This window comes from Tasmannia lanceolata, unplaced genomic scaffold (assembly GCF_043159265.1).
Source record: "Tasmannia lanceolata isolate RefF3 unplaced genomic scaffold, GAP_Taslan_0.1 ptg000020l, whole genome shotgun sequence".
NCBI classification, from domain to species: domain Eukaryota; kingdom Viridiplantae; phylum Streptophyta; class Magnoliopsida; order Canellales; family Winteraceae; genus Tasmannia; species Tasmannia lanceolata.
The window spans coordinates 5,594,357-5,606,637 of NW_027518697.1; the positions used below are offsets into that span (position 1 = coordinate 5,594,357).

Sequence of the window (12,281 nt, forward strand, 5' to 3'; positions counted from 1 at the left end):
AAAACCCAAAGACCACTACCAACACCATCATCCATCCCCACCGCCCGTCTCTCTGCCTTTGTTTTAAAAGGAAGAAGAGGATCTCATATATTTTAGGGTTTGAGAGTTAATTTTGTGAAGAGAAGATAGAGGTCTGGTTTTAGAGTTTGGAAAATTTATTCGAGTAAGAAAGATAAAGTGCTGCAATAAAATGTTCGAATTTACCGGATAAACGGATACGAATAATATCCGAATTCGAACAATATCCGACGGATACGAATTCGGTAGTAGATATTAAATATCCGTCAAATTCGAATCCGAATCCAAATTCGGATAGTGTATACTGTAATCGAATTCGGATATAGCCATATCCGATTCGAATTTGATCCGTTTACATCCCTAGGGGCGGGGACATGGACGGGGACAGGGAATGCAACATCCAGCCCCGCCCCGTTGCTAGCCCTAGCCTTACAGTGGAAAACAAGCATTGATAATGCTGATGGGGAAAAAAAACCTTGCTGGACTGTATTTCGAATTTTTCACCATGGCATTCAGAGGTTGCTACACTTGGATTGCGTTTGGATTGCCGGAATCAGGAATCAGAATCACCATCCCCATTCTGCTGAAACAGAACACCTCTTGCGTGGGAAACAGATGGAACCAAAACTTCCCCCATCTATTCCCTCACGGTTTCAATCCCTCCCCCCTTATTACATTCATTTATATTTGAATCAGGAATCAGGACAGAAGCCCATTCCTGATTCAGACAGTCCAAACACACCCTTGGAATGAATAATAAAGAATAGTGAGCCCTACATTAACTATTTAACTATGAGTAAGCCCTCAGTAGGCACACCCCCTATTACACAGTGAGCCCTACTTGTCATGCCAACCGTTCATCTAGTGGGCCCAAAAAGATATATCTTAAAATCACGCAAATTGAAAAGTTACATATCCAATAACATTATACGCAGCCTCAATAATTTTCATTAAAAAAAAAAATGCAGCCTCAATCATCGAGGTTAGGATTTTTCTGGTTGGGTGATGTAGGCCACTGAAATTCCATCTTAGGGTCCATTAGAATGGAGGTCCAGACCAATATCAGGGGTTAACTTTTACCTTACCGCAACCAAAGGGTAACTTCCTTTAACATGGTATCTGAAGAGTCTAAAGACTGAGTAGTAGATGCTTAAAAAAGATAACATAATAACAGCGCTGAGAGAATTGGCATTGGGAAACAGAGAAAATATTAAAGTACAACTATATTTCATAAGATATCATGATCCAAAAGCAATCACCTGACCATTATTTGCTGTCCTAAGTAAATATCCAAAAACATTACATAATATGTAAACAACCTGAGCATGCTTTACATGGAATTGCTTATCAGGCACAATCACAGCCAACCGGAAGATTCCACAGACTGCGTCGGGCACTGCAAGATTTTATCGATCCCACTTCAAAGCTTGCTCTATGTATCCAGAACCCTTTGCTTGGGCAATTTGTGACAAAAGCTGCCCAGGAAAACAGAAATACCACTCGTGAAACCTTCAAAAAACCATAAAATCACATACTGCTTTGATACCCTTTTGTTTGGGTTGTAGAGATGGCGATGGTTGACGGGTCACTCTTCCACAACATTCACCAGTTCGTACTCCACCAGTGAAATGTTGTTCTCTTCTTTTACTGTAAAATCGGCCGGATCTGTAACTTCAACACGGCCCCATTTGTCCACTGCAAGCCTCATTGATCCCTTGAACATGTCAATTTTCGCGTTCCGAAGGATCACGGTTGTATCGGGCTTCATCAAGTCCACTGAACATAATAGGTATATAGTGTAAGGAACACAGAAGCAGGCACCAAATAAAATCACGGAAGATTGGGTAACCTTGTTTGGATTTCTTCCAAATTTCTATGAGAACACTGAAAAGATTTGTGGGTGTGTGCAGCAGGTATAAAACAGTTTTATGACAGGGCTCTATATGCAGTCCAGCTTGCATGAGAAAGAGTTGGGTGCCTTCAAAAGTGAGCTTTTGCAAGATGGCCATAAATGTGTTTACAGGTTGGTTGTGATTTATGGTATGGCTTGTAGAAATAAATACAAAACAAAAGAAAATTTAACTCTTCGTATTTTTGGAGTTCTACCTTTTAAAACTACATGCAACAGTTCCACATAAGAATGTCAGAGCAGATTAGTAGTTAGCTGATCCAGACGGAAAACAATTTAATGACAGGGCTCTGTATGGCCAAAGCGCTCACGTGTCCAAATGTCTAATCATATATGGCTTGCAAGCAAGCAAAGCACGTCTGTCAAGGACAGTGAACAAACACTTCTGTTGGTACCTAGTGGGAATGCATATATAACAGTTAGTAGGAGCCGAAAGAGTCTTGGAACTCGGCAGAATATCCATTGACTTGCCAGAAACTCATTGCAGAATGAGTCAAAAGAAGGCCAGGTATACAGGAGACTACACCTAAGCTTTCTTAAGCAATGACAACTACATTAGTGGGCAAGTAACTATCGAGGAGAATGCTGTGGAAAGTAAAGAACTATCAGTGAATGTCCAGAAGGGGACATTCTTGAACCTTTCATCTAGTTTCCACCCACAGAAAGACTTTGAGCAAATAAAATTGCTCAGGAGCGGTATTTGCGGTGAGACAGTGGAAGTTTCATGCAGACTGTACTATACCAAAATAAATTCCAACTTACGTATCATACAAACTACAGTTCATTTTGAAACTCACCATTTAAAGATGGAACTGCTGCGACCCTTGATGATGACGAGCGAAATGATGACTCATTGTAAGACGAAGAGAAGAAGGGAGCTAAGAAAAAGAAAAGAGAGACGAATTTCGGAAAGCCCTGCACAAGATCTTATTTTTCACCAACTGGACAAGATTGATTTCAAGGCGGGTGGAATGTTATGTGCCGTATCTCTTAGGATGAGTAAGACTTTAGGTTGATTTACAGTTTATCTAATCTATCTATGTGTTAAGTGTTGCCATTCACAAAAAAAAAAAAAAAAACCCCTCTGTGACAAGTGTTAGATGACTATTATTTGAATTATAGGATTTAGCAAGAGTTGAAGACAGAGTCCAGTATTAATGAGTCCTTTGCTTTCTTCTTTATACAAAACATGTAAGCATGTAGTGGAGGGAAAAAATAAATTTATCACAATGCATTATTCTCATCTTAAGAGATAGGCAATGTACCCTTATGTGCGTGTGTTACTCAAGTACTTTTAATTAGTGAGATTACTTGTTGATAAGCTAGTAGGTGATTTTAATGTAGTTGAGTCTATTTCATTTGTAGTGGCTTGTTTTAATGTAGTGAAATCTATTTCATTGGTAGTGGTAGAAAGATTGTGGGTTAGGTTGTTGCTAGGAGTGTAAATGGATATTCAAAAATTCGATTACCGTCCGCATCCGAATCCGTTTAAAGCAAATAGTATCCGAATCCGCTTCAAGCGGATATTATCCGAATCCGCTTAGGAGATATCCGGTTCTTAACGATCCGAATCTGGTAAATGGTGCATCCGATCCGTTTAACATCCGAATCCGACAAGTACATCCGTTTATCCCGAATATCCGCATCCGTATCCGAATTCGTATTCGAATTCGGATATCCGGATTCGCATGCAAACTCGGATATCCGATTACGAATGCGGATATTCGCATTCGAATTCAACTTCAATTAGATACTTTTGGATATTTAACCAGTTGATTTAAAGTTACAGACATGAATCGAATTCGGATACGGATACGAATTCGGACATTCGGATATGATTTATTTGAATTTGGATATTCGGATACGATTTGAATCGGGATAAACGGATACGGATAATATCCGAATTCGAATAATATCCGTCGGATGCGAATTCGGTAACGAATAATAATTATCCGTCGGATTCGGATACGGATACGGATATTGAATATTGTAATCGAATTCGGATATAGCACTATCCGATTCGAATTCGATCCGTTTACACCCCTAGTTGTTGCTAAGATCTATTCTCATCATTTGCTTTCGATGGACTTGTATTTAAGAGATAAGTTAACAAAGAAACCATCTTTAGGCAAAAAATCAACACCTTTGTGTTATCTGGAGGAGTTGGGTTCCATCTACGTAACCCAAAATCTGTCATCTTTTCCTATCTACCTTGCTTCCTTTGTTGTCGCAGACCATTCTTTAGCTTTTCATCTCTCAATAGCCTTCTTGTGATGACAAAATAGGGAAGAATACGGCGATCATACCAAAGTGGTATATGGGACTAGAGATGGACCAAAGCGTAAAGCAGCTTGAAGCAGAGGTGGGTTCTCACATGAGCGGGCAACAACAAATCATGGACAGAATGACCAAGCTCTTTGATAAATTAAGCACAATGGTGGACGGTCATGTGTTAATGGAGGAACAGGCCAGCGGTTTTCATCAACCATACACTCCCAGACTAGTTGAGTAGGATTTCCCGTGTTTCAATGTCGGAGAAGACACAACTAGCTGGATATGTAGAGTAGAGTAATTTTTATTTTTTTTCATGAAACACCGGAGGAATAGTGAGTCGCATTGGAATCTTTTCATCTTAAAGGAGACGCTCAACTGTGGTACTAACTACTTAAACTAGGGGTGGTTATTCGGTTATGACCGAACCGAACCGAAATTTTTAAAAACCGAACCGAAACAGAACTGATTAAAAATTTGGTTATAACCGAATAACAGAATAGTGGGAGAAAAAGAGGGAAAAGGCAAAATCTTGGTTTCGAAGGGCTCGGATCATCCAATCGAAATGATTTTTTGAGCACAACCTAATTAAGTTATGATCAATCAAATGGACGGTTTTGGTCATCCTACGGAGTGCCCATATAACACTTTTTTTGAAAAAATAATGGTTTTTGTCATAATTTCGGTTATTTCGGTTAACCGAAGTTTTTTTTTAGACAACCGAAACCAAAACTGAATAACCGAATTTCCAAAAAAAAAAACCAGAAACCGAACCGAAAAGACAAAAAACCGAACCGAACCGACTGAACCAATTCGGTTCAGTTATTCGGTTTTAACAGAATAATGAACACCCCTAACTTAAACAAGAGAACGAAGTGGTTTCATGGCAAGAATTTCGAGAGGGGCTTCACTCTCGCTATAGTCCTATTCAATTCCTTGACTTCTTTGGCGAGCTCACAAAGCTTCAACAAACGGGATCAGTAAGTGATTATCAAACTCAACTTGAGAAGCTATTTGTGAAGGTTGGTTATTTTCCACAAGCACGTAAAGTTAGTTGCTTCATAAGTGGGTTGAAGGACAGTAATAAGACAGATGTGTTAGCTGCCAAGTCGGCTACCTTAGCTGCTGCAATTGAGTTGGCCCACTTATACAATGCCCGCAATTTATAACAGCACGTTATTTCAACGTCAGACACGACGAACCCCATCACAACCAACAATAGTCCTACGCTTCCAGTTCGACAGATGACATCCGTTGAGGACAAGACCGATGTAAGAAGTTTGTTCTTGGGCATCGATGTAAGAAGTTGTTTTTAATAGAGACATGTTATGAAGAAGAAGAAAACAATAATACAATTGACCAGGATGAAGAAATTCCCAATTACGGTCTTGAGGACAAGACCGAATTTTAAGGGGCGATGAATGTTACGTGCTTAAGATAACTTCTCAAGTAGTTTTAGTTAGTGGGATTACTTGTTGATAAGCTAATAGTTGGTTTTAATGTAGTGGAGTCTATTTCATTGGTACTTGGTGGTTTTAATGTAGTAGTAGAAAGTTAGTGGGTTAGGTGAAAAGTTAACGAAGAAACCATCTTTGGGCAAAAAATAACACTTCTTTATTATCTGGAGGAGTTGGGTTCCCTCGAAGTAACGCAAAATTTACCATCGTTTTCTATCTACCTTACTCTCTTTGTTGTTGCAGACCATTCTTTATCTTTTCATCTCTCGACAGTCTTCTTCTTGTGACGGCAAAATAAGGAAGAATACGACGAACATACCAAAGTGGTATTGGAGCCTAAGGACGGACCGAAGAGTGGAGCAGCTTGAAGCCGAGTTGGGTTCTCTCATGAGCGGGCAATGACAAATCATGGATAGAATAATTGGTATAGTATGGTAAACAGACTGAGAGCTCTTTCTTGTAACTATGGGTGGTGGTGCTTGGTCGTTCTTAGTTGGTGGAGCGATTTGTTATAGTTTATCAAATCTATAATTGTAACAAGAAATTTGTTTACGATGAGAGACGCTATTGCCCTCCGCCCTCCATTACTCGAGGTGGAGCATGAGAATTCTCTCCAAGCTCCCCAGCAGATTGACATTGACTGGTGACTTGCTCCACACGAGCATTCAAATTTTCAAACATCTCCATAATCCGGTTCATCACCTCTTGCTAGCCAGCAAAAAGAGACTCCACGTCTTGCTCTAACCGCTTCACACGTTGATCCATGCCTGAGCTCCGATACCACTTTGGTATGGGCCGGTTGCTTCTAGTCTTCCCTGTCTTGAATAATAAAAAAATAGAAGGTGAATCAAAAGAAAGTCGTCGTATTCTTCCCTATTTTGCCGTCACAAGAAGACTGTTGAGAGATGAAGCAACAACAATGAGAGTGAGGTAGATGAAAAAGATAATTTTTGGTTATTTCAAGGAAACCCAACTCCTTCGAATAACACAAAAGTATTGATTTTTTTGCCAAAAAGATAGTTTCTATTAATCAAGGGCATAAAGATGGTTTCTTTGGTAACTTATCTCTTAAATACAAGTCCATCAAAAGCAAAGGATGAGAATAAATCTCAGCAGCAACCTAACCCACTAACTTTCTACCAATACCAATGAAATAGACTCCACTATATTACAACCACCTATTACTAATGAAATAGGCTCTACTACATTAAAACCACCTACTAGCTTATCAACAAGTAATCACACTAACTAAAAATACTTGGAAAGATATCTCACGACCGTAACATTCCCTCTCGCCCCTAAAATTTGGTCTAGTCCTCAAAATCATAATTGGGAAATCGCTTCATCCTGGTCGATTGCCTTGTTGTCAACTTCTTCATAACATTGTCTCTATTAAAAACAGGTTCTTACATTGATGCCCCAAAACAAATTTCTCGTTACAATTATAGCATAGCCATTGCGCTCGTCTCTCATGCAATTCAACAGATGTCATCCGTCGAACTGGAAGCGTAGGAACATTGTTGGTTATGATGGGGTTCGCCCTGTTTGAAGTTGGAATAGCGCGTTGTGATAAATTGTGGGCCTTGTAAAAGCAGGCTAACCAAATAGCAAATAATAAGGAAGTTGGCCTGGCAGCAACACATCTGCCTTAATACTGTTCTTAAACTCACTTACGAAGCAACTAACTTGACGTGCTGGTAGAAAATGATCGCTAATAGCTTCTCAAAATGAGTTTGATAATCACTTACTGATTCCGTTTGTTGAAGCTTTGTGAGCTCGCTAAAGAAGTCAAGGAATTAAGTACGACCGTAGCGAGAGTGAAGCCTTCCGCGAAATTCTTGCCATGAAACTGTTCCCTTCAAGATGAAAAGATGCCAATGCGGCTCGCTTCGCCTCCGGCGTTTCATGAAAATCCAAAAATTGCTCCACTCTACATAACCAGCTAGTTGTGTCTTCTCCTTCTCCGCCATTGAAACACGGAAAATGAAACTTTACTAGTCTGGGAGTGTATGGATGATAAAAACCGCTGGCCTGTGTTCCCTCGTTAGCACTCGGCCGTCTACCATTGGTTCTCAGTTGAACTTGGGAACTCTCAACAACCTCAATAGCAGATTGTGCAGATAATTCATTGACCTTTGCACTTAATTTGCCAAAGAGCTTGGTCATTCTATCCATGATTTGTCATTGCCCGCCCATGAGAGAACCCACCTCGGCTTCAAGTTGCTCCACTATTTGGTCCATCCCTAGGCCCTGATACCACTTTCAAAAAACTAAAAGTGATTGACCAGTTAAAGTAGTAGTTCTAAAACATGAAGCTACTACAAAACATATAACTGAGTAGGGAGATTTCCCCTAGAATACCCGTCAACAATGGATATGGCAAAACCAGTTCTAAACATAGTTGTAAGTTTCCTTTCGGTGGCCATTTCGTTTTGGCCACCGAAACGAAATTTCAGAAAATTTCGGACAATTTCGTTCGAAACTTTTCGGTAAATTTCGTCAAATTTCTGTAAATTCCGGTCAATTTCAGCCGAAATCCGGAACGAAACGAAATTTTCGCCATTTCGTTCCGGTTTTCGGCTGAAACCGAAATGTTTCATCCATTTCGGACGAAACGAAACGAAATTTACAACAGTGGTTCTAAAACATAAAGCAGCTACAAAACAAAGTTCTGAGACGGATCTCCCCTAAAATACCCTTCAACAACAGATACGGAAAAACCCTCCACATATATATGATGAGGTGGATATATGTGATGGAGAAAACCGTCTCTCATGACTATAAAACTACTCGGATTTCTGCCTCATATTTCGGCGCTTTCTCTTGAGCCTCCTCATGCGCTTTTTCTTCCACTTGGACCTCATCTTCTCTTTCGCTCTCTCGGCAAACTTGGCAGATTTCCTTAGGTTCACGGTGAGGGTTTTTGCCCATGTGAGCATAGCAAATAACAAATGCTTACACGGTTTTTCGCCGAAACTTAAACCGTGTAAGCATAGCAATATCCTTCAATAAGGATAAAACTATTAGATAAGCACGATCTCTGTTATGATGCAATAACATGAAACTTGCATGAATAGGAATTAGATGAAAAATTAGTTCTATAATACTTAAATATAAACTTCCTTGTTGACATTATCAGCAAACCATACCTTGTTCATTCCTTGCCGTAAAGACAATCATTCCAGTTTCATCTCCGACCAAGCATTCAGCAATACGCATTTGACGAACCTGCGGCCCATCAGGACGACCCTTCTGTAACACCATCTTGGAGCTCACCACTTTCACAGTGAGTGTATGCCCACTAGTGCCCGGCCGAAGCTGTTCCACCTTGGTAAAAACCGGCTTCCTCATTCCAGGTTTTGACTCAGCCATTTCAAACAAACCCTAAAAATACACAAATGGCAAACCTTTCAAAAAATATCTATTCTCAAGTAAGAATAATTAAGGGACCGAGGCCTTGTATGGATTCCAAGAATTTTCTAGAAAATCTTGGAAAAGAAAAATATTTCTAAATGTAGTACTTTTTTACACACCAAAAAAATAAAAAAGATGAATTGAAGTATTGAACCAACCCCATTCTATGATTACTTAATGGAAGCTTCAAACTATGATAATATCCCCCTAAATTAACGATAATCATATCATTTCCCCTCTAAATTGTGGAAAGAAAAAATATTCCTAAGAAAAAAAATTCCGTCAGAAATGTTTTTTTTTTTTTTTTGGCAATCCAAACACTCGTTAACAAAACCCTTTGATAAAAGCAAGATCAGATCAGATCAATTAATCAAGATGGAAAAGTAACAAATCTGGAATCCTCGACACGGATATATCTAAATTTTGAAATAAAATCTCGATGAACAAAACGATTAATCAGGATAAAAAAGTGCAAACTATTTCCTTTTATTTTCTCGAGGTTTTAGGGTTTCATCCTGATCGATCATGATTCATCTAGGCATGATAAAAAAAAACCCTGAGAAGTCAACTCGGAGAATCCAAAAATCGAAATCATCGACCAAATTAACAAAAAAAAAGAAGAGTAGATCGCAACAATATCAATCCATGTATAAACCCTACAGATCAAATCAAAATCCTAAATTCCATAGAAATGGCATAAAGTGAATAAAAGATCAAAAGAGCTTCAAGGAATTCTAGTTCGGATGCAAAAATCACGTTGCGGATCAGAAACAAAACTCAAACCCTAATTCTAAGATCGATTCAACAGGAAATTTCAGATGAAATGGAGATTAGAAGAGTTAGGGTTTGAAGTTACCTTTTTTTTTCGAGAATCGAAAAGAAGATGGAGAGATTTGGATGGAGAAATCCGCCTGTTTATGAAAGAGCTGATCATTGAACTCGCCTTTAGAAGGGATTGGGTAGAGATTTAATGGCCGTCCGATGGACCATTTTAATGTGCTAATAATCTCTGCCGTACATGTGGCTATTTGGGAATATGAAAAGAGATCTGAACGAGAATGAGGAGATTTGGAGATTTCATATGGCGTAAGCCCTTGTAGTCCCTTATTTTTCAAAAAGTACTGTACGGACAACACTATAGTATGATCCAAACCGTTCATATGATGGGCCATAACGTAAATAGTTTATGCCGAAAAAATCATTTCTATAGAACGATCCCAGCCCTCCAGTCCATAAAAGAACTGCATATTATGGAGAATTCTATAGATCGGAGGGCTAGGATCATCCTATGGAAATGATTTTTTGAGCACGGACTATTTAGGTTTTGTTCCATCACATGAACGGTTAGGATCATCCTATGATGTGGTCCGTACAGTACTTTTGGGGAAAAAGGGGACCAGGAGGGCTTACCCCATACAAAATCTCAATAGGAGAGATTTGAACGAGAATGGAAGCTTTTTTGTTCTTTCCCGAATTTACCATGGTTTGATTGGCCCTTCAAATATACATGTGGCCCACCATTAGGATGATCTACAACGTTGATCTTGCAGGCCACCACATGGATGAGCATATCTTCAGTGATCAATTTTTCCAAGTCTCCATAGAAAAAGAAATAAAGAGAAAGCAAAACCCTTTCCTTTTCCCCAAGATTGCTTACCACTTCACTTTTACACAACTTCTCTCACTCAAAAAGGTTCCAAAACAAAACTCTGTTCTTTATATTTCCATTTGCATAGTGCATAAACAACACTACTTTTTGATGGGTAGGAACTGAAGTTATGATTTTTTAAGGAATCACGTACTAATATTTGATTAGTTTTATACAGTGCATTAGAACCCAACATTTGGCTTGGAATCGTTTCTAGTAAAGGAGTCTTTGACAAAGAAGAGTACTGGTACTTTAGAGATGGTGTTATTTGATCATTTATAATTCAACGCTCCCCCTCTAGTGTAGCCCCTCTTTTGGGTTGTCTGTATACTTAGAATTTTATTATTAGAGAGTTGTTTGGTTTTGAACTAAAGGTCTGTCATAAGGCCTCTGATACCATGTGAAACAACCAATTACTTCAAAAACTTAAGCTGTTAGAGTTGGTGCTATTTAATCATTCCCGGGCAAATTCCTTGCTATATGAAGACTACTCATACCATGGGTTGCACGGTTCTGTGCATAGAGAAATCATCGCATGAACTATAAGAACCTCATGCTTTCATTCTAGGATTCCTCGAATCTACCACCCATTCTAAATTCAAGAGAGAAATCAAGGTGTTGCACTTATGTATATTCATTTAGAAGTTTGCAGTACCTAAAAAACCTCTGCTTTCCTAAAGTACGACTAAAATCTAGGTTAACAATGCTCATAAAAGAATTCTTTGATAAAATTGCCCATATGGCGGGCAATGGATCTAATTCGGATTGGATCCATCTATGTCATTATCACGATCCGTTCGAATCCCTTATCTATCAGATCATTTCCAAAAGAGAGGAGATCTGCCATAAAAAAAGAGAAGGGGAAAAACGAATTGTTTGTCATTTTGACTAAGATTTTTAATTGTTATAGAAATATCCTAAATGAGTAAAAACATAAAGGGTATTTTCATACATTGATGTCATAGTCCGAAATAATTTCGAACCTTAGAATAATGATAGAATTAATTTGGAGAAAGCATATGATAGGGTTCCCAGGAATGTTATGTGGTGGGTCCTTGAAAAGAAAAAGTGCGTACTAAATATGTTGATGTGACTAAGGATATGTACGATGGAGCAATAACTAGTGTCAGAACCACGGATGGCACGTCTAGTGAGTGTCCAATTACAATAGGACTGCACTAAGGATCAGCTCTAAGCTCTTATCTTTTTACGCTAGTTATGGTTGAGCTTACGGAGGGTAGCCAGGATGAGGTGCCGTGGTGTATGTTATTTGTAGATAACATAGTATTAATCGGCGAAACCAAAGTATGAGTAAATGCTAAGTTAGAGTTATGGAGAACTACTTTGGAATCCAAAGGTTTTAGACTGAGTAGGAATAAGACAAAGTATATACAGTGCAACTTTAGTAATGTAAGGAGGCGGGACAAGGATGTAGTAAATATGACTGGACATGAGGTATCTAAGAGGGATATCTTTCGCTATCTTGGTTCAATTCTACATAAGGAAGGAAAGATTGAAGAGGATGTTAACCATAGAATAAGAGCAGGTTGGTTGAAGTGGAAGC

The 12,281-nt window shown here is 38.9% G+C and overlaps 1 protein-coding gene across 1 annotated transcript; it reads right to left on the reverse strand.

The window, feature by feature from the left end:
- Positions 1-1,226: 1,226 nt before the first annotated feature.
- On the reverse strand, positions 1,227-10,081 carry LOC143854458 (uncharacterized protein At4g28440-like). The gene is made up of 3 exons (XM_077364447.1): positions 9,926-10,081; positions 8,805-9,039; positions 1,227-1,794 (listed from the first exon to the last, which is right to left on the reverse strand). The coding sequence occupies exons 1-3, from the start codon at positions 10,001-10,003 to the stop codon at positions 1,604-1,606; spliced, it is 504 nt and encodes a 167-aa protein (XP_077220562.1). The 5' UTR covers positions 10,004-10,081; the 3' UTR covers positions 1,227-1,603.
- Positions 10,082-12,281: the final 2,200 nt, after the last annotated feature.

Coding starts and splice junctions, on each gene's coding strand:
- LOC143854458 (XM_077364447.1), bottom strand. CDS start 10,003: ATGATCAGCTCTTTCATAAACAGGCGGATTTCTCCATCCAAATCTCTC. Junction 9,040..9,925: donor TCGATTCTCGAAAAAAAAAG/GTAACTTCAAAC, acceptor GTGTATTTTTAG/GGTTTGTTTGAAATGGCTGA. Junction 1,795..8,804: donor TACGGCAAGGAATGAACAAG/GTATGGTTTGCT, acceptor TATTATGTTCAG/TGGACTTGATGAAGCCCGAT.